This window comes from Xenia sp. Carnegie-2017, unplaced genomic scaffold (genome assembly GCF_021976095.1).
Source record: "Xenia sp. Carnegie-2017 unplaced genomic scaffold, XeniaSp_v1 HiC_scaffold_23, whole genome shotgun sequence".
Taxonomy (NCBI): domain Eukaryota; kingdom Metazoa; phylum Cnidaria; class Anthozoa; order Malacalcyonacea; family Xeniidae; genus Xenia; species Xenia sp. Carnegie-2017.
Window position 1 is genome coordinate 1,931,288 of NW_025813486.1, and position 20,886 is coordinate 1,952,173.

Sequence of the window (20,886 nt, forward strand, 5' to 3'; positions counted from 1 at the left end):
CAATTCATTAAATTCAACAACAGGAGTTGCTAAAAATAGTATTTCAGTTTCCAAGTTTTAAAATTTACAGGTACTACTATTTGTTAATAAATGGAATTTGTGTTTCTTCGACGCTTGTCGGTAGCGATGTATACCTTAAAACTTCACAGTGGCCTTGACATTGTTTTTCTGTCAAATATACGTTAAATATTAACTGGGCTAGATGTTTCTAACACAAAGATGTGCTGGCTTCTTTTTCTTTTCTACAGTTTGTAAGAAAAACGTTGGTAATTTACAACGCTCAGAAACACTTCTTCGTAAACAAATGTTAAAAAAATGAGATTGGCAATTTGGCATAGTGGAAAAAGTTTGGTGTATGTTTAGAACATCACAGATATGGGATCTTCAGTATTACACTTTTGTAAAGCCTAGCTTTAAGGTATAGCTCGTCAGAGTGGTGTCACCATCCCGATAAGCGAAGGGGATTTTATTCATGTTTTTCCGCATTAAGTGCTTTTGAATCAAATGCTTCTTAGGGATTAAAACATGAATATATGAGTATTTCCCACCTATTGCTCACTTATGGAGCTGACGACGCCACCGGCTCTTCAAAATAAAATGCACACTTAACTACAGTAGTAGATCTAGAGTTCTCTTGACCCAACAGAGTTCCCTTACACCAAACTTAGAGATATAATTAAAAGTATTTCTACTACTAGTTGAAGATGTGTTCTCCAATATAATCACAGAATATACGTGCTTCGCTACAGTCATGCGCAGTATGTATGGGTAAGTGTTCTTCATATGATGTACCTTTAGCTTGTGATTTGTATCATCAACTGATACAACAATTCTTTTTGAATTTCATTCAGGTAAGGACTATATATGAATAAAAATACATGGATAAACATGAAAATATACAGTGTGTATGTAAAAAAGACGACTTTTGGAAATTACGTAAGCTATACTGACAGTCACTGGTACATTACTGCGCATGTTTTGCTGAGAAAAGCTGTACCAAGAAACAGGAAAACTTTTGTGCTAGCAACAATAATACGTAATAGTACATGCACATAGTTGAAAAAACTTTATGTACCAATAAATTTAGTAGCTAAAGTGATAGGAATTGAGATTATCGAAATACGTTAATTTCCAAACGTCTGTGACATATTTAGAGGTCTATTACACGAACCCTGATAGCCGGATTCATCAAAGCGTTAAATGATTTCGTTGAATGGAAACGATTCAATATTTATCGTGCGATAAATCTTCTCGAGTAATTTCACAATATTCTGATTTCATAAGTACACAAAACGTTTAAAATGAAAACAACTAACTTGGCCCAGTTTGAGAATTAAAAATCCTCGAAATCATTTCACGTCTCACTGAATCCCTGTAAGCCGAGGTCATGTTGACGGCGCATTAGGGGCTGTTTACATGAGCCCGCGATAGCCGAGATTCAGTGAGGCGTGAAATGATTTCGAGGGATTGGAAGGGACCAAAACTTTGAGGTGAAAAGTCACAACTGTTTGTTAAGCGCCACAAGTCATTCCTGTTGTAATTCTCAAATTAGACCAACTTGGTTGTTTTAATTTTAAATGTTTTGCTTCGTTATCAAACCAGAATATTGTGAAATTTCTCGAGAAAATTTATTTGATGTTAAGTATCGAATCGTTCCCATTTGCCAAAATCATTTAAAGCTTCGCTGAATCCCGGCTACGCGGGCTCATGCAATCAGCACCACAGACTTAGTCATAGACATTGTATAATATTATACTGAAAAAACTCACTGAAATTGTTAAGCTGTGACATAATTATTCAATTTTAGGCCTTACTTTCATCATTTTCATCTTACCCTAAGTCTTTCTCCAATTCTTGTAAAGCATTGCAATCTTTTTCTTGACAAGACATCTAACAAAAAAAAGTTATTTTCCATATCGTAAATGATTCAATAAAAAACATATCTCTATTAAACGCCCAGACGTGAGTCGTGACGTCACTGCCATGCATACGTACACCTCGGTGATCTGATTGGCTGAAGCTTGCTATTGACACCCCCTAATAGGACAGCGTGGAGAGGCCAAAATCTCCCACCGGAACGTTTACATGCAACGCTCCAGTGCTCAACAGGCCAGGGGAGGCATGGAACGATCACGGGATTTTTTTATTTTAATTTTTACACTAAAGTTTTTCTTACAAAATACGTAAATTTTAATATCCAAGGATATTGCAATGTTTCAAAAAGCTTCTGCCTTTATTTGACTTATATTAAAGCCAATCCTAAACATGTTTTATACGCGTAGATTGGTTTAAATGTTTCATGAATTCACTCTTTTATGTATCGTGAACGAACCATCTTTGGCATCATTGCAAACAAGGATTATCTGCTTCCCTTGTCTCGCTTAATGTCCAAATAAATAATTGAGTACAGAAGTTTAAAGTTTTTTAATTCATCAAAATAGTTAATATCGAGTTTAAAGTTAACATCGTTAAAAATTCACAGTGTTTCAACATCGAATTTATCAAGTTTACAAGTTTAAGCAAACTGTAAAATATCGATAAAAAGCTAACGTACTCTGACATGTATCCTTCCCAAATAAAGCAAATTTGATAAAAGCGTACATACCACCAAAGATTGTAAAAGAAGAAACAACTCTTCACTGAGATAGTCTACTGTAAACGAGAAAATAAATATTAAAATATACTGTTCAACAAACAAAAATGATAACATATTTTTCACAAGGTGCTTTCAAAATGAACGTACATAATATTGTAGATGGTTTGACCCCGGGAGTATCGTTAAATTTCTGTGGAGGTATACCGTCTGGGTTAGCAGAGACATGAGAAGGAATGTTGTTGTTGATGTTGACTGACGTTTCTACAACCTTAACGGTAGTGATCTTCAGAGTGATTCTGAAGAAGACTACCGTTAAGGTTGTAGGAACGTCAGTCAACAACAACAAAAACAGTCCTTCTCAGGACTATACTAACCTGGACGATCTACATCCACAAACATGTAGATAATATTATGAACCTGGTGGATTTGTTGAACTCAATTCCCAAGCATATTTTTCCAACATTTGCGCGTGTTCTGGACGAATCTTCTGAGCTGTTGGCTTGAAAACAAAACAGAATTTTTATAGGTGAGAATGCCTTATATCATTAAGGGAGAAGTACGGAGTGTGTATATGTAGCAAGGGTAGAGGGATGGATAGCAAAGGATGGCGGTATGATTGATAACTAAGGGATGCAGAGGGTGAGATTAGGATGCATAAGTGTGAGTGAGGTACATATAAGTATATGGTATGGCAAAGATAGGTACTAGGGTATAGTAAAGGGATAATGTATGATAAAGATTTCACCTTTAATAGTAGGCAAGGTATACAGAGAGTGACACTAGGAGATACAATACATCCGTTCAGAGTATAAAACATAGTAAACAGGTTGGGAGGGGTATGGTAGGGTAGAACAGGGATAAATATGTACCACATTTGTTACCTGTAATAGGAGCAATATAAGAACCATGGTGATATCACATTCAGCCAAAATATTTCTATATCCATCAGTAGCTAAAGAAATAAGAAACATCAAACAAAATGTGCACATGTCATAATCTGTGATGACCACATTTCTTTAGTAGTGACCTCCAGCCCTCCAGACTCGATCTTCAATAAACAAAAGAAACAGCAGACAAATGTCAACCACAACAAAAAATGTACACAAAATCACCTCTTTCTCGAATCAAATGAACCATTTCAGTCAGCAATGCAAGAGCACCATCGTAGTCACCTACAACAAAAGATCGTTGCTCTTGAAGTTTACAATACTGCACTGATTTTTATCACAACTAGTCTGCTAGTGAACGACAACATCACCTACCGATCTTCAGCTTGCATCTGGCGGCTTGCTTTATGGATTGCAATGAAATCAACGGTGTCTAAGAAATTATAAGTTAACTGAAAGGCTAGCAAAATTAATGCAAAGATCTTCAATCAACTTTTGCTCTTACACTCCACCGACAGGAATAACATATTTCTTCCCACAAACCTTGTGCTGAAGTTCTGAGGCTTTTTGAAAATAGCCAACTGCTTCTGAAAACCTTTTTATATTCTGTAAATGTAATAAGTATATAAATTACTTTCCCTCGAGTGATGAACAAAAAAAAGAAAATTTCTTTTGCACACTCCTCAAAGCCTGTTTTGTGAATCATAGTAAGAGTTGCTGTGGGCTTACAAAAGCACATTTTATTGTTGTATTAGAGTGGAAGCCACCTGTATGGATAGATCACTGTGGTCATATATTGTGTTAGTATTCATGAATGTTAAGTTAGGGCAACTCATAGTAGCATCGCGTTAATACCAGTGTGCGAATTAACGGTGTGCAATGTGCAATTTGCACATTGTTTTAGCTCAAATGAAAACAATTGCACATCACTTTTTAAAACGATGTGCAAAAATCAGCGGTTTTAACGAAATACACTGTCGTAAATCATATGAATTCGTTCACGTTTAAATATATTAATTTAACAATTAGCGCTATATAATAATCAACGTAATATCGATTTGATTATGCCTCTAAAGAAACACTTTGTCAAAAAAATTGCACATCGTTTTTTCTGAACTAATTCGCACACTGGTTAATATTCCAATGTAATCTTAAAGCTCTATTAGTTGTTAACACAAGCAATAAAAGTCAAGTTTGTTGCAGATTGGCTGCAAGAGCTTTCAGTTGTTTGCAAAAATAAATATTTTATTTCTTTGTTTAAACGAAAAGAGCAAAGACTTACAGCAAGGTTTTGCCCCAACTCTAAACACAAACTTGCCGCTAGGTTCAGGTTGCCTTGGTTACAATGTAACTATAATCATAAAATATCAAAATAGACGTGAAAATAAAACTGAACAGTATCGTCATTGGACGTTGATGTTACCTTAATAGCTTGATTAAAACAATGTATGGCTTCCGTTAAATGTTCTTCAAAAACTGGACATTTGAGACGAAGCGACTCCTTTTCAGCATTTAAAAACAACCTTGCTAAAAACATTGAACAAGACACAAGCAATGAGAAGAATTTTTCATAAGACATTATGTAGCAACTTTGAGCCTTGGATAAAACTCAAGCAATGTATTGAGAAATTGTAATTTGCACATATCCTCAAAAGACAATTTTTCAAAATTTCATACCAGCTTGTGTTAGAGTTTCAACTTCCCACATGAATTACCTAGGGTATTTTCACATCTAAATATACATGAAAAATTAAGTCAAATCAAAGAGATGACGGAAGAGTCGATAATTATTCTTACCTAGCTTTTGCCAAGCAACAAAATCCTGCATATTGAAGACAATCCTGCTGTTGCAATGCTTTGGAAAGATGGTCTAAAATAATATAGGGTTAAAAATTTCAACAAGGAATCAGAGTAGCAATGATTACATAAAAAAGTTACACGAAGATTACAAAAACAATAACAAATGTTTAGCAGGGCTCAAAATTTACAGTATCCCGATGTCCACAGGATAGTTGATGCTACATATCACTGGGTTTGGATCCATATGGGATACTGAAAAACTGAAGCAAATGGCAGAATGCTGTTGTAAGGTGTTAGCAAGTGAAAAACTTATTAAAGTAAATGGTTTGAACCCGGGAGTATTGTTACATGTTTGTAGATGTAGATTGTCCAGGTTAGTATAGTCCTGAGATGGACTGTTTTTGTTGTTGTTGACTGACTTTTCGACAACCTTAGTGGGAGTCATCTTCAGAGTCAAAAAAATGACTCTGTAGATGAAATTATTTGACTCTGAAGATGACTACCGCTAAGGTTGTCGAAATGTCAGTCAACAACAACAAAAACAGTCCTTCTCGGGACTTTACCAACCTGGACGATCTACAATTACAAACATGAAAAACTTATTAGTATAAAAACATGTGAAATTGATGAGAAGTCAGAGCTGCACGACATCTTAGCAATGTTTGATTCTGAGTCTGAAGAGTCTGAATCTCATAGGTTTTACCATCATAAATTATCATTTTAAATGCACTTTTTAAAGTTAATTCATCAAGAATAAATGAATTTCTTCTATTTTACCCTACTTAAACAATCCATAGTTGCTGTATAGCTTAAATGTACAGTGTATTTGAAAATCATACGTGTCCTGTGACAATTTTCATGACATAGATACTGCCCATAAAATGTCCATTATGATATCAAAATTTCACATGCAAAATTTTAATTTTGGATACTAAATTTTGACACCTTAGTATCCATTTGGATACCGGTTGAAACTATTAATTTTGACCTTGTTTGGTGAGTGATGTTCACCCGAAGAATATTGTCTTAACCACTTAACCAAAGAAAAACTGAAAAAATGTCACAATATGTTGCTAAGAAACATTGTATCAACACAGGTATAATAAAACCAGAATTTTGGGGCAATTACGTTACAATAAATAGGAATAAAGAATTTGTTCAGCTATTTCACAATATTTGTTCAGTTATTTCTTTTTTTTTATGTTGATGGAGTCCGCAAACGAGGTAGACCGAGAAAGAGATGGTTGGATGCTGTGAACAGTGATATGAAGGCGATGGCTATAACGATAGATATGGCGAGAGATAGAGACGTTTGGCGTAGAAAAGTTCATGGACCGGTCAACCCCCCTGGCAGGGATTAATACTGGCCGGTATACAAATGTTGTTTGTTTGTTTGTTTGTATTTCACAAAATGAGTAAAGACCGCAATGGGCTAGAAGCAATTTTTTTGCGGTACTACCAGCAAAGTTAACAAATAGTAAAGGTATGCTGCATGGTCTAAAAAAATTTCAGAATATGAAATTCTGCACAATCTTGTAAACATGATGTACACATCTAAGAGCATCGAGAGTGTTTATTGATATTTCTAGGTACTAACGTCCAATTTTTTTTTATTTTACAGTGCTATTTATAAAGTACTGTACGGAAGGTATCATTTAGTTTTTTAGAGAAATTCACGAGTGAAAACGTACATACAATAAAGTTAGAAATTGATAAGATCATACATTATCTCACCAAATTGTTGGCTGGCTTCAGCTACATTTGGCTTTCGAAGAAATCGTCTAAATATTAAAGAAAGTAAAAAGAAGCTGACAATAAATTTTCACTGTTTCACATCAGCAGACAGAGTACCTTCTCAATTTACCACTGATGGATTTATATCTTCCTATAACATCAAAATCGCGGTCCATTTAAAACAAAATTTGACAATTTCAATGCAAGAGAGACATGTTTACACATTTCTTGCTGAACGACCTTTCGTCAACTTTCGTCATTTTCGTATTTTGCATGTCTGTAAAAATGGGAATCTCCGCTGACCATATATACAGACTGCAAATCAATTGTCTTTTTTATTTATTCGGAATTATTGAAGTTGAAACTTGAAACTATCCATTTTTGGTGCTAGCCTGCCCGAAAATATGGCTCGAATCTTTAGAAATTGAAAAACTATGTCTCTGGCAAATTTTTTACGAAAAATATTTCTGAAGAAAGTTAGCTATCCCCAGTCCTTTTTATAAGGTAAGGCGCGTGTAAAATTGAAACAAAAATTTAAAAGCTGGCAAATACTTCAGACAAAATTTCATCTTCAATCTTAAAAAGCATTTAAAAGCATTTGTCATTAAACATCAAATATGTTACTATTAAATTTCTTTGCTTCACTTTCAAAGATATTCTTCTAAATTCTTCTTGATTTTCCGCTGACCAAAAACACAGAATGAAAACAAAATCAGATCTGACGAGATCTGCAATCAGGTTTTCTGAATCAAATGACCAATTTCAAAATTGGTAATGACGTACGGGCCTTGCGTAAATATGATTGGAGTTACTATGGATATTAACGGTCAAAAGCATCCAAACCTGTCAAACTGGTTTTTGGTGACGAAAGGTTATCCTTTTGTGACTTCACGACAGCGCCACTTTTGCAAATCGCGACGGTTCACGTTACTTTCAAACCAGTGATTTGTGGGGTTTTTTTCATACTTTTAATACTTTTCTAGCTTTATTGTAGCTTTGAAATAGTTAAAAATGGTGAGTATCAAGCTCTTGATCGACAAAGATATAATTTAAATGAACGTTTCTTCTTTTTTTTCACGAGTTTTTCAATGTTAAAATTGTGATAGATAACGACAGCAAAACAACTTGAAATTTTTAAAACGATTTGAGATAGACTGAAACTCTCTTTTTTCGAATAATTTTAGCAATTTTTTGCTCTTTCTTATCAATTTACAGCGCGAATGTATTTCAGTACACGTTGGTCAAGCTGGAGTCCAAATAGGCAACGCATGTTGGGAACTGTACTGTCTTGAGCATGGTATTCAACCTGATGGCCAAATGCCAAGTGACAAGACTATTGGCGGAGGAGATGACTCCTTCAACACCTTCTTCAGTGAGACAGGAGCAGGAAAGCATGTTCCAAGAGCTGTTTTTGTAGATTTGGAGCCAACTGTAGTAGGTATGTCTAAACAATAATTGCTTTCACCATCATCACAAAAGCGCCATTTTTTAACTTATATTTCCCTATTTGTCTAGATGAAGTTCGTACAGGAACGTACAGACAATTATTTCATCCTGAACAGCTCATCACCGGTAAAGAAGATGCTGCAAATAACTACGCTCGCGGCCATTACACCATCGGTAAAGAGATTGTCGACCTTGTTCTTGATCGCATCCGAAAGCTGGCCGATCAATGTACAGGTCTTCAGGGATTCCTGATCTTTCATTCCTTTGGCGGTGGAACAGGTTCAGGATTCAGCTCACTGTTGATGGAACGACTTTCTGTTGACTACGGCAAGAAATCAAAACTGGAGTTCGCCATCTACCCAGCCCCACAGATTTCAACTGCTGTAGTTGAACCATACAACTCCATTCTTACAACACATACTACCTTGGAGCACTCCGACTGTTGTTTTATGGTTGACAACGAAGCAATATACGACATCTGTCGACGTAATCTGGATATCGAGCGACCTACATATACCAATCTTAATCGTCTCATTGGTCAAATCGTCTCTTCAATCACAGCATCCTTGCGTTTTGATGGTGCTTTGAATGTTGATCTTACCGAGTTCCAAACCAACCTGGTACCCTATCCACGTATTCATTTCCCATTGGCTACCTATGCGCCAGTCATATCTGCTGAAAAAGCCTACCATGAGCAGTTGAGTGTATCTGAAATCACCAACGCTTGCTTTGAACCTGCCAATCAAATGGTAAAGTGTGATCCACGTCATGGTAAATATATGGCATGTTGTCTTCTATACAGAGGTGATGTTGTACCTAAGGATGTGAATGCTGCTATCGCTACTATCAAAACAAAGCGCACAATCCAGTTTGTTGACTGGTGTCCAACAGGTTTCAAAGTTGGTATCAACTACCAACCCCCAACTGTGGTACCAGGTGGTGATCTTGCTAAAGTCCAACGAGCTGTTTGTATGTTGAGCAACACAACAGCAATTGCTGAAGCCTGGGCTCGTCTTGATCATAAGTTTGACCTGATGTATGCCAAAAGAGCATTTGTTCACTGGTATGTAGGTGAAGGCATGGAGGAAGGCGAGTTCTCTGAAGCTCGAGAAGATTTGGCAGCATTGGAAAAAGATTACGAAGAAGTTGGTGTCGACAGTGTTGAGGCCGAGGGTGAAGAAGAAGGAGACGAGTACTAGACTCATAAACATTGATCAGTTTTGTTATTTGCAGAGTTTAGGAGAGAATTAAAAATTTAAAGTTGCATTAAACTTCATGTGTTTTTCTACAACACATTTTTTCATTGATTCACAGTAATAGAGATAAACACCAAAACCAAAAGTTTCAAAAGTATTTTTATTTTATCAAAATTACATTCTTCAGTTTTGAACCATTTGCGACCAACTTATAAGAGTAAAACAGAATCATTTAACATTTAAACAGGAGAATAGAACTAAACTTCCTGCATTGCTCGTGATAAATGAAGCTGTGTGGTACTGTCAAAATGATAAGACACTTCAGTTGTGCTACCAATTTGAATTGATCTAGTTCAATTTTATACATTTACAAATCAAAATAAGGAGAAAAGTCTAATGAGCAAAGTTCACCATAAGAAATGGGAAATATGTCTTCAATGCAAATAATCAAATTTTTAACAAAGCTATGTTCAAAGGTTTTGTATCATCACATTCCTAAGCTTTCTAGATATTCAGCAATCACAGCCACGCCTTTATTTGTATTTCCTTGTTGACATCCTTCAGCTGTGTGACCAATAACAATGGCTGTTTTGCTAGCTTGAAGAGTTAAGGCACCTTGATCTTTCTTTTTAGCAGCGACAAGTTTACCATCTTCTTCTCGCAAAAATTGATATTTCACTCCTTCAGCCCAAACTCCACCAGCCTGAAATGAAGTGAAATCTTTGGCCTTAAATGCTTTGGCAATATTTGCACCCTCGGATCCTTGAAGCTAAAGAAAAACAAAATGTTAAAATGGCAAATTCCACCATTGAATTTTAAAATACAGTGAAAAAACCTTTAATGCATTTGCATGACCAGCTGTTGTCCAGGCTGCACCACCATCTAACCCAATAATACATGCCTTATCAGCATGCGCTGTACCACTAGCATCTTTGGTCTGGGCGATAAGATTATCAATATAGCTATCCCAACTCATTTTTTTCTGTAGACTTGCTATAAATGAAATAATATTTGACAAAACTTAAACACTTGTTGCATACAATCAGCAACACAATTGAAATTTTCCCTAATTGCAAGAAACGTGACCTCATACAATGTGGAAGTCAAAATAAGGAAGCAGAGTTATGTGATGATGGTTTCATAAATACTAAATATAAATAAATGTAAAATTTGTATGCACTATATATACACTACATATATTTAAATCGAACTAGGCATAACTATTTTTGCAGTTTGTTTACAAATAGGCCAACATATATGTTTGGTAAAAGTAGATTTTCGAAACAGAGCTTCCGTTTAATTGTTCACAGACACAGGTCATTGAGAACTTGAAGTTTCAACTCAAGTATCTTAGGACAGTGAAATATAATCCAACCATTTGTCCTAACGCCATAATGAAATTTGTCTTCTTAAAAACGTTACACAAATCTCTGGTCGAATTTGAAAACGCTATTTTGCGGAAACGTTGTTTCATTTTTGTGCTCATGTACATTCCGATGAATCAATTAACGGCGACATCTTAAAAATTTTTGTCTGTGGCGAGACGATGAAACAAGAAGGGCGGACTGTTTAGCCATATATTCTATACACATGAATTCTCAGTTGAAATAAGGAAATATCAATATTTAAAAACAAAATCCACCCACATCAAGTCAAGCAGCGTAAGATAATGCAAAGGACAAAGTTGTCGCTGCGAATAAGGAAAAGTAGCCAGGAAGCAATTTTGAAAATGACACAAACACGAAATTCCAGCAGTGTAAACGATTAAAATACCGACGATCCACCCAATTATTTTCAAGTTTCAAGGCATTTATTGGGCAAGTTGTAGAACTTTTAAAAACTTTACCAACGTTATTACAATATTCATACAATACAACATTGTCAGGTACATTGGTTATCAGCAGATGCTGTCAAAATCGACCGAAATAAGAACTTTGGCCGGTCTAACGAGCTGCGCATCCATGTTCACAAAATTCATCCGTTATAAACACGAAATGCAATTCATAAAACGTGTACAAACCTTTTGAGTGACTCTTCTTAATCCACGAAGGTGTTGTGTGCTAGGTTGGCAGGATAGAAACTGACTAAACTGCAGAAGCAATTCAAGTTGAAGAGTTTGTCAGTATGGTGCGAACACGTCAGGAAAAAGGAAACGCTGCTTATGGCTAACCAACGCCTTTCCATGCGCTTTATCATCAAAAATATTTCGGGGGAGGAGTCTGGAAAGAGTAAATGAACCTACCTTTTTGAAATGCACTTTTTAGCGTTTGCATGAATTAACATCAGGGACAAATGAAATTACTTCTTAATAGCTTCTACAGACAAAAAAAGTTTTAAAAAAACCAGTAGCAATAAATATAAACGAAATTACAAAAGTACATCTTCACCCCTCCCTTCAAAGTAAGAATATAAATCCGTTCTATTATCACGTGTAAATTAACAGCGCATGCGTCATCAGAACGGAATTGCGTAATCCTTGTGTCGTTTTCGCCCACGCTCCATAGACCGCCATAAGCAAGAAATACCTTACGATAAAAAACAAGTTTAGATATGTTTCATATTCGTTAGTGATTTCGATTAGACTGTTTATAACAGCAAGAGCTTTTGCTGTCTATTGATTTCGATTTCTTTGACCATTTTATCCAGGCGATTTTGCCTTGCGACATTGTAATTTATAAACAATTTTGCTGTGTAATGAAGAAATTATCGAAAGGAATAAAGCACTTGTTTGTTTATGAGAAAAAAACCCCATCATTTAAACGCTTTGGTGTTGGGATATGAATTATAGTGGGAACTGTATTGTAATATATGGAGGAAAAATGAAAAGGAAGACTCTGTAGCCGCAATAGTTGTAAAACATTTCTTGCTTCCTGGTCAAAATATCTCATCCTGCGTCATAGCCGAGGTCAGTCGTCACAAAACAAAGAAAAGTCAACTTTACGACAGTATTTTCTTAATACAATCCAATTCAAAGTTATCAAATTTACCATTCACATTCATCAACCATCTATATTCTTCTATCAACCAAAGCTAAGTGGCTGACTATTCAAGTTAAACATTATGGGTGTTTAAGGTTTTAAACCACTGTCGACGTTCAAGCAAAATACAACCATCACCAAATAAGATAGTTACAAAAACAATGTTGCCATGATGGCACTTTCAAAAGGTTGCCTTTCAATTATGGCCAGCCACTAGTTATTATTTTGATTTAGTAATTCTTGGAGAATTGGTTTAGCCCATTCTGCCACATTCACATCAGCTTCTTCATAATACTTGATAAAAGCATGTGCCTAAAACCACAAAAGCGTTGTGTGATGATCTTTGATGGATCTCTGAATGGGAAATGATTGAGATTGAGAAATGGAATGGGAAGATGATGTTACCTTAAGTTGTAGGTAGTCTGGTCGATCTCCCGGTGTTTTTTGCAAGCTAAAAAAGTATAGATGTATTTTAGTTTACCGAATAGCAAATTTCAGACATGTAAATACCATAAATAATTGACTTGTAGTGACTTCAACAATTCATATAATACTTCAATCAATTTTCTTGAAGTTTTTTTCAAAAACAAATCTTCACAACATTCACACTATAATCTTACCAACTATTGACAAAATTGCAAAAATCTTCAGAAAGGAATTCGTTGACTTCCAGTCTCGGCGGGGGTTCATATACCACTTGTTTTAACTGTTCAAATGGTGTTGGCCATTCTGCGTAGGGAAACTTGCCTGTAGCCAACTCAATCTTTCAAGAGAAAAGGTGAGGTTTTAGAGTGAAAACAGTCAGCCTTATCAAGATTTGAAAAAAAGACAAAAAAAAAACAATATTTGGCCATCTTACAATTGTAATACCAAGACTCCATATGTCTGACTTAACATTATACCCAGTGTGTGCTGCATCTGGGTCAATTCTTTCAGGCTAAGAAATACAAATCAAAAATACAATAAAAAACAAAAAAATCAATGTGGTTTGCGACAATTGTCAAACTTCCATCCAAATAAAGTTTAAATTATGTTGTTCATAAATTACATATGTCATACATAAATAATCTATTATACTCACAGCCATATATGGCTTGCAGCCTACATCTTTGGTCTTTGCCAAGGAATTAATGAGGTGACCACTTATACCAAAGTCGCAAAGCTTGAATTCGCCTTTGTCATTAATGAGAATGTTTGAAGGCTTTACATCTGTAATAAAAATGCCAAATAAATTGTGTCTCATCTGTCAAATGTTCAAGGAAAATACTTTAGATTGTATTACCTCGATGAATAAACTGTAAACTATGCAAATGATCCAAAGCTTTGACAACCTTTATTAAATAAAAGCATTAATAACAATGCATTTTTCAACATGTTTTTGTCAAAAGAAATTTGAACTCACTGCACATGATAGTTTCCCCAAAACAGTCTCGGGTATTCGTCGACCACTAATACTGTATACATGTTTGTACACTTTATCCAATGATGCTCTCATCAGTTCCATACATATCCACACATCACCCTAGAAAATACCACAATCCATTTGTGAACACACGAGATGTATGACCTGTAGGCAATCATTGGATCAAACCTCTCTGAACAAAGCACCATAAAATTGAACCGTATACGGACATTCGCTGACACGCATTGATACATCAAGATCCATCAAAGTCCTCTTCTGATCCTTGTCATTGCAAGAATAAGGTATGCGCTAAATAAATAGTTTCAACTTCAGTAAAACATCGAGATCCTCTCATATTTAAGCTTGCAAAGATACCTTCACTGCCATCAAAGTGTCCGTTGATTCTAGTTTCATCTTTTGAACCACGCCATAACCACCTCGACCTAGTTCACCAAGATCCTCCAAGTCTTCTGCCTTGCAATCATATTCCTAAGCAAATTCAAGAGAAAAGTTAACATAAGTGCACTATGAATCAATACTGTTTTGCAATACAGTATGTAATACATAGTGTTTAAAACTTATTTTTGACAACAAACCTTTCCATTAATGGTCAATGTAGTTTTGTCCGTTAAATTTCTAGGTGTTCTACAACACATGATAGATGAAGAAATGGTCAATTTTAACTTTCTAAACACATCACTCACAAAATATTATGACACTTACATTGGTGAAATTGGATTGGTTGGAGCATCATTTTTAAAGACAAACTTCGATGGACGGTTTTTATTCTTTTCTACAACAGGAAGAAAATAAAGTCGCCTTCACTAAGGACGAATCATGATTCAGTGATTTAACGTCCATAAGGCAACAGCTATCTTGTCTAAACATCTGCGTAGATATTACTTGAGACCAAACGGAAAATAAGTCAATACATGAAGCTTGAGAGGTTTAAAACTCAAAGCAAAGAAGGATAAACTTACTGCCGTCTCGTCTACCGCCTGACATCTTTAGGTTCTTCTCCAAAATGAACAAATGTCCCTTGGGGAAATACCCTAGGCCTGTAGCACAGCAAAATTCCCCCAAAAAAACTTCGGAATTTTACTATCTTTCGGAAAATATTTGATGCATAGATGAAATTTTAGTTGTTTAAACAGCGGGTTCAAAAGACTGCAAGTAGAAGTATGGAAAGAAAGTTGATTTTGTGTCAAAAAATTACTAGAATCTCACAGATAAAACCACACTTTAGCGCAGCCGCTGTACAAGAAAAACTTTCATAAGAAAAACACTGTCGCGTTATTGCAGGGGAAATAGCGACATTTAGAATAGATAATTTTTTATTTTATTTTAACACGCTTACCATTGTCAACATACAAGTTGTTTTCCACATGGGGCGTGTGCAAAAATGAAAATTACAATAGAATAGTGAACTTACTTACATTTTAGGATACACAAGACACTAAAATGTACATTAAATGAAGTATAGCTAGGTTAGAAAGCTATTTACAATTAGTTGAGTACATATTTGTTTTGGGAAAGTGGAAAGCGATTTTCCTTTGAAAGGTCGCTAGAGAACTTATTAAGTTCATTTGGCAATGAGTTCCAGACTTGTGGCCTATTAAATGCAGGCTTTTTTTCATGCTATTGGTTCGTGGCTGAGGTAAGCATAGTGTTTTTTTAAAACTGATCACAATATCCAGCCATCAGAGAACGTCATGATCCATTTTCAAGCCTCTAGTTTTAGGAACCAATTTAAAACAGGTAGAAAAATCGCTGCCACATTTTCTTATCTAAATTATCTGGAGTTTGAACCAAACAGTCCACGTTCTTCGAAATCAGCTCCTCGTCTTTATTTTGCACATTACACACAGCTGTGCAGAAAGAAACTTTCGTTTCTCGACATTTTTTTCTCTCTACCTTGGCACCACTGAAAGAATGGCAAGTAGATTTCCCTCTAGCTGCCCTTGAGATCTTTTTTGGGTTGATATGTTTGACCACAGTCCAGCTGGTTTCTTCTTCTCGGCGCTTTTTCTCCGAAGCTTTCTTTGCAGGCGGCTTCTTCCGCAGGTGACTTCTTGGTTTTAAATGGTTTCTTGGCCGCTGGCTTCTTAACGACTGCCTTCTTTGCCTTCTCTGGTTTTGCTTTGCCGGCTTCAGTGAGGGCAAATTTGAATGGTCCACCATTCAACTTTGGTTCATCCAAAGATTCTGAAGAAGCGTTCCATTCGTTGGACATTTGATAAACAGGGATATTTTTCAATGCAACAGGCGATACGACCTCTTTTAGCTTTGGGCCAAATTCAGAATCTTAACATTACCAGCTGATTAACCGAAAAGAAGCAAAAAGCAATTTATTCCTGAAGTTTTACGTATAACGCTTTCACTACTTTGGTGTTTAAGTGAGTGAAATCATTCGCAAACTTGAATTGGAGTAAAATTAATCTATTCTATATCAAGAACGAGCCCAATGTCATTTTGATGGATGGATAAATGGCAGTTCATTAATGTCATCGCGACTTCAGAGAAACCAACAAACGACATAGTTCATCGTAAATACAAGAATCAATGTATCCTTGTGTTAAATTTCAGCGCGCTTCCTCAAACTTGGAATGTTTAACACCAGGAGATATTTCACAAAGAGAAAAACGAGCGAATAGTGAAAATCTATCTGGCGTCGAAGCTCGGGAATTTTATGAAAGTTTGATGGTCGAAACAGATAATTGTACAAACAGCAACAATATAAAAGATAGCTCTGAAAAAACTCTCACTGCGAAAACCTCTGAGAGGTTAAAAAAAGACAAAAAATTGAAAGAATGTAAAAAATCTCATTCTTTCAACCCTAAGAACACAAATCATTTTCTTAAAATGGCACAAGAAGGGGATTATGATGGACTTCGAAGGATGATCGAGGATGAAAAGATCAATATTGATACAAAAGATCAATTTGGTTGGACAGCTTTGATGTGTGCAACTGCGAGTGGTCACAAGTCATGTGTGAGATTACTACTAGATTTGGGTGCGGACACTGAAGTGAAAAACATCAAAGGTCAAACAGCTATGGATATTGGAAACTTAGTAAACATGCAAGAGGTCTTTTTGGAAACTTCTGAATTTAGTAAAAGTTCAAGTTGGAAGTCTGCAAAATTTTCCAATGATCATTTGAACTATTGTGATATTTGCAAGTCGACTTTTCTGGGATCAAAAATTAAACATGATACATCGACTTCTCATTTATTTAATTGTCAACACAAGACAAATAGGACTGTCTATTACATTCCTGAAAATAACATTGGATTTAAATTGATGAAACAAAAAGGATGGAACCAAGAGAAAGGTGTTACATTTTGGTATAGTTTGGTTTTGGAGAAGAGTAATTTGAGGTTGATTGACTGTGAAGATGACTACCGCTAAGGTTGTCGAAACGTCAGTCAACAACAACAAAAACAGTCCTTCTCAGGACTATACCAACCTGGACGATCTACATTTACAAACATGTTGAGGTTGATTCTTAGAGTGGATTAGGCTGTTGCAGTATTTTGAAATATCAATAAATATTGGTTTATGGCTATTGGTTTTGTGGTATATCCATATACCAAAACTATAAAAAAAAATACTTAAATATTTGGTGTTACGATATATTTAATTATTATTGATAGTTTTAATGGTTTTAATGGCTTTATAGCAGTTTTTAAATGGTTTTGTGAACTATTAGACAATCTTGTCCCTATCACACATGCGTTGCAATTGTTGGCTAAGTTTCAACAATTTGATTTATGAGTCATAAATAGCACAGCAATTGTTGGCTAAGTTTTAACAATTTGATTTATGAGTCATAAATAGTGTGTGGCAATTGTCGGGTAAGTTTTAACAATTTGATCTAGCTATGAGTCATCGCCATCAACACTATAAATAACAAAAAAAAATATCTGAAAAAATATCGATACTTTATTTGATATAGCAATACCATTTTTTTAATACCGCAACAGCCTAGAGGGATTTAATCTTGTGGCATGTTGGTTAATGTAGAATACATTCATGTATTTAAAATTTTTTTTCAAGGTCTTGGTCCCGAAGGTTCAGGTCGAAAATTCCCAATAAAGACAATCCTTAAGCTAGATCGTGAAGGACTAGGTTGTAAATCTAAACACAAAGCAAAGGTGACGCACTTCAGTGCTGGAGATACCAAGGCAGTGGTGACTAAACAACACGAGAGGACTTGTTCAAGGAAAGGGAAAATTAGCTGGAAACAAAAATATATTAAACAAAAAAATCACGAGAAACAATGGGAACATAACTTGAGATTGTATATGAACACCGAATAAAAATTTTCTGTTTCATGCTTTGTAATAGTTCTTGTTTGAACTGTGCCCTTTGGGAGGGGGGTAAACGAGCCATTTAATGTGGTTTTGCACTGTGGCATTGGTTGAATAAGCTGACATCTTTTTTTCTACTAAGTGTAAAACCACCTTCCTAATGCTTCCCAAAGGTTTGTTATTTAAAAGTTTGTTATGTTTGTTGTTTGTTATTTGGGAGGCTACTGTCCCCCCCCCCTGCCTGTACGCTTATGTTAAGACAACACATGTTTAAATTTTATTTTGTAATATACCAGTCAGGTAAAAATTCATCTCTTTCATTTCTCGATATTTCAAGTTCAACATGAGTGAAAGGTTCTCGCCAATGCAACATGTAAATGACATTTTCATCGACTACAAAAGACTTCATCCAACCAAGCATCTCATTTGTAAAGTTTAAACATACATTACCTGTCCACATGTCATAACTTTGAGATACCAAATGAGGAATTTCTAAAGTTTTGAAACTCTGCAGTTTCTTCACCACACCATAATCATCACGAAATCCACAGATAATCCTAGGAACACCAGCTAGGAAGGACTGCCCCCACCATTTCAAGAGCTTGTAACGCTCAAATGACCTTTGCATTTTATTATTTTCAATCAATCGACTTGTCTTTAGCTCAATGTAGTTCAATGGAGGATTGGACGGTGCTTTCAAACAACAATCCACCTCGGCACCAAAAACAATTGAGTGCCTATCAAGTCGACAACGCATCACAGAGCAAAAGGCTTCTTTGTTGTTTATGGGTTCATCAATGTTTTTCAGTTGATTTTTGTCAATTGGACATGTAACGTAATCCTCAAATTTGTAGCCCCAATAACACATCTCATCTTGTCGAGCTGATTGGTTTAATCTACGCTCACGAGCCTGCCATGTTTCTACCTCACTGAGGTAAATTGTTCCTTTGTGACGAGACAACGCCATTTGCCATGATTCTTTATACTCGTACGGAGTGCAGAGAAGTTTTGTCACATGACCTCGCCATGTCACAAAATCTGTATAAAGCCTTAAAAAATAATAAACTTGAAAAAAAAACATTTCAAAAATGGAGACATTTACATCACATGAAATGGCATATTATGTTTGAGAATCTGGCAAGATATTGCAATGGTACCAATGCTTTGATTTATTGTAAAAAAGCCAGACACTAAACTCTACCAAAGTGACTAGAAAAGTGTAGATGTAAATATTTCAATCTAAGATTATCATTCATCCACAACCGTTAGTTCATATTTGAATTGGAGAGATTGACTGACTGACCATAAAACATTGTTAATTAATAAGATTTTGACCACGAATATGGCTACTATTATAACCTGTCAGAATCTCTTTCTCCTTCTACGAGAAACTTCTCCCGATGTTTATTGATCCAAGTTAACAAATCATCCAGTCTGTCTTTCTTTTCTTCATCTCGTCGTATGAAATCTTTATATCCAACTCTCAAGTCAAAATTGATATTTCTGGAGGGTCGTATAGCCGGAGTTTACAATTATTGTCAAGAAACTGCCGTTTTTCATCCAAAGAAAAAAAGCCTAGCTCTCTTGGCTGCCTGAAATACGGGCATTCTCGGTCAAATTTATGAACGGGGAGAACGCTAAATTTTGATAAAAGTTTATTTTCGGCGGCCATTTACAAATGCAAGCCCTTCTCCCCCTGGAGAAATTCTCAAAATTTAATGAAGAAGGGGGGAGACGGATTATAGACACACGTTCAGAATGTTTAATGGCAATATATATATATATTAACTGTATAAACTATGATTATAAAGTCATTTTTATCTTCTCTCATCATTTTTAATCTGTGTTTATCTCCGTAATATGGATGGTTTATGACCAGATTTATCTTACTTTGGTAATAATGTCTTCAACTCAACTTCTCATCCGACTTTACTCATGGCATCCGCCTTCTTTGGACGAACGCTCTACACTCCATCACCTCTATCTTCATCAACGTCTTGCTTCTTCGTCCTTTCTTTCTCTCGCCCTTCACCTTAAACTACAAAGCTTTGCTTTAAATTTACCACTATCCTTCCTAAACACACATGCTTAAGCCATAATCATTTTCCGTTCGCATTTGCAATATTATCCATTCTTTTATTTAGGATTTTCATCAAACTCTCTGTTCTTTGTTTTTCAGCATACAAAACACACCACACATTGCTGTCATCATTATTTTCCCTGTTTTTCTCATAACTGACATTTTATTTTCTATCGGACCGTCATCTCTATGCATTTCACCAAACATGGTCGAGCTCACAAAAATCAGACGAACCATTCCTTTCAGCTTCAGCGAAAACTTTTTCAAACAACATCCCGTACACCTCCCTGACCTTCACCCAGCTTATTCATGCTCTTGCTGTCACAGCCGCCTGAAAACTACCATCTGAATTTATCTTATCCTATAAACAATCAAACCATTTAAGTATCATCATACATTCTCAAATGTACACACTACTATTAAAACAAATTCCGAAGAAGCAAGACATCTTGAGATT

General features: G+C 35.6%; 6 protein-coding genes across 7 annotated transcripts; 2 read left to right on the forward strand and 4 right to left on the reverse strand.

The window, feature by feature from the left end:
* Positions 1-7: 7 nt before the first annotated feature.
* On the reverse strand, positions 8-7,306 carry LOC124447617 (40-kDa huntingtin-associated protein-like). The gene is given in 16 exon segments (XM_046998580.1): positions 8-242; positions 793-858; positions 1,835-1,890; positions 2,606-2,652; positions 3,014-3,095; positions 3,478-3,548; positions 3,709-3,768; positions 3,859-3,916; positions 4,027-4,089; positions 4,766-4,834; positions 4,907-5,010; positions 5,161-5,184; positions 5,187-5,215; positions 5,281-5,353; positions 7,018-7,064; positions 7,135-7,306. Coding segments are annotated over 15 exon segments (906 nt in total). The 5' UTR covers positions 7,194-7,306; the 3' UTR covers positions 8-242; positions 793-794.
* Positions 7,307-8,246: 940 nt separating this feature from the next.
* Positions 8,247-9,729, forward strand: LOC124447619 (tubulin alpha-1A chain-like). Its single transcript, XM_046998582.1, has 2 exons — positions 8,247-8,455; positions 8,533-9,729. The coding sequence occupies exons 1-2, from the start codon at positions 8,335-8,337 to the stop codon at positions 9,660-9,662; spliced, it is 1,251 nt and encodes a 416-aa protein (XP_046854538.1). The 5' UTR covers positions 8,247-8,334; the 3' UTR covers positions 9,663-9,729.
* A 76-nt stretch (positions 9,730-9,805) lies between these two features.
* On the reverse strand, positions 9,806-11,841 carry LOC124447618 (profilin-like). Its single transcript, XM_046998581.1, has 3 exons — positions 11,680-11,841; positions 10,495-10,652; positions 9,806-10,428 (listed from the first exon to the last, which is right to left on the reverse strand). The coding sequence occupies exons 2-3, from the start codon at positions 10,633-10,635 to the stop codon at positions 10,147-10,149; spliced, it is 423 nt and encodes a 140-aa protein (XP_046854537.1). The 5' UTR covers positions 10,636-10,652; positions 11,680-11,841; the 3' UTR covers positions 9,806-10,146.
* A 754-nt stretch (positions 11,842-12,595) lies between these two features.
* LOC124448246 (dual specificity mitogen-activated protein kinase kinase 6-like) lies at positions 12,596-15,288 on the reverse strand. The gene is made up of 12 exons (XM_046999242.1): positions 15,020-15,288; positions 14,763-14,832; positions 14,636-14,684; positions 14,415-14,528; positions 14,229-14,348; positions 14,040-14,159; positions 13,920-13,968; positions 13,719-13,846; positions 13,497-13,574; positions 13,258-13,400; positions 13,043-13,088; positions 12,596-12,949 (listed from the first exon to the last, which is right to left on the reverse strand). The coding sequence occupies exons 1-12, from the start codon at positions 15,042-15,044 to the stop codon at positions 12,851-12,853; spliced, it is 1,041 nt and encodes a 346-aa protein (XP_046855198.1). The 5' UTR covers positions 15,045-15,288; the 3' UTR covers positions 12,596-12,850.
* A 93-nt stretch (positions 15,289-15,381) lies between these two features.
* On the forward strand, positions 15,382-18,373 carry LOC124448247 (G patch domain and ankyrin repeat-containing protein 1-like). Of its 2 annotated transcripts, none has more exons than XR_006948985.1 (2): positions 15,382-15,696; positions 18,096-18,180. XR_006948985.1 is itself a non-coding variant. In XM_046999243.1 (2 exons), exons 1-2 carry the CDS (start codon positions 16,602-16,604, stop codon positions 18,356-18,358), a joined length of 1,032 nt encoding a protein of 343 aa, XP_046855199.1. In that variant the 5' UTR covers positions 16,236-16,601; the 3' UTR covers positions 18,359-18,373. The 2 variants fall into 2 exon arrangements, 1 of the variants encoding a protein (XP_046855199.1); XM_046999243.1 differs by lacking the exon at positions 15,382-15,696 and adding an exon at positions 16,236-17,370 and having other exon boundaries at positions 18,096-18,373.
* Positions 18,273-20,833, reverse strand: LOC124448245 (decapping and exoribonuclease protein-like). Its single transcript, XM_046999241.1, is given in 3 exon segments — positions 18,273-19,398; positions 19,709-19,853; positions 19,856-20,833. Coding segments are annotated over 3 exon segments (1,083 nt in total). The 5' UTR covers positions 20,022-20,833; the 3' UTR covers positions 18,273-18,626.
* Between the last annotated feature and the right edge of the window lie 53 nt (positions 20,834-20,886).

What these genes read in the sequence shown, in the direction of transcription:
- LOC124448246 (XM_046999242.1), bottom strand. Translation starts at nt 15,044, where the DNA reads ATGTCAGGCGGTAGACGAGACGGCA. An exon ending in TGCAATTTTGTCAATAGTTG is followed by an intron (nt 13,089 to 13,257) that starts GTAAGATTATAG and finishes ATACTTTTTTAG; the next exon opens with CTTGCAAAAAACACCGGGAG. An exon ending in CAGACTACCTACAACTTAAG is followed by an intron (nt 12,950 to 13,042) that starts GTAACATCATCT and finishes TTGTGGTTTTAG; the next exon opens with GCACATGCTTTTATCAAGTA.
- LOC124447619 (XM_046998582.1), top strand. Translation starts at nt 8,335, where the DNA reads ATGCCAAGTGACAAGACTATTGGCGGAGGAGATGACTCCTTCAACACC. An exon ending in TTTGGAGCCAACTGTAGTAG is followed by an intron (nt 8,456 to 8,532) that starts GTATGTCTAAAC and finishes CTATTTGTCTAG; the next exon opens with ATGAAGTTCGTACAGGAACG.
- LOC124448247 (XM_046999243.1), top strand. Translation starts at nt 16,602, where the DNA reads ATGTATCCTTGTGTTAAATTTCAGCGCGCTTCCTCAAACTTGGAATGT. An exon ending in AGGATGGAACCAAGAGAAAG is followed by an intron (nt 17,371 to 18,095) that starts GTGTTACATTTT and finishes TTTTTTTTCAAG; the next exon opens with GTCTTGGTCCCGAAGGTTCA.
- LOC124447618 (XM_046998581.1), bottom strand. Translation starts at nt 10,635, where the DNA reads ATGAGTTGGGATAGCTATATTGATAATCTTATCGCCCAGACCAAAGAT. An exon ending in GTCATGCAAATGCATTAAAG is followed by an intron (nt 10,429 to 10,494) that starts GTTTTTTCACTG and finishes GTTTTTCTTTAG; the next exon opens with CTTCAAGGATCCGAGGGTGC.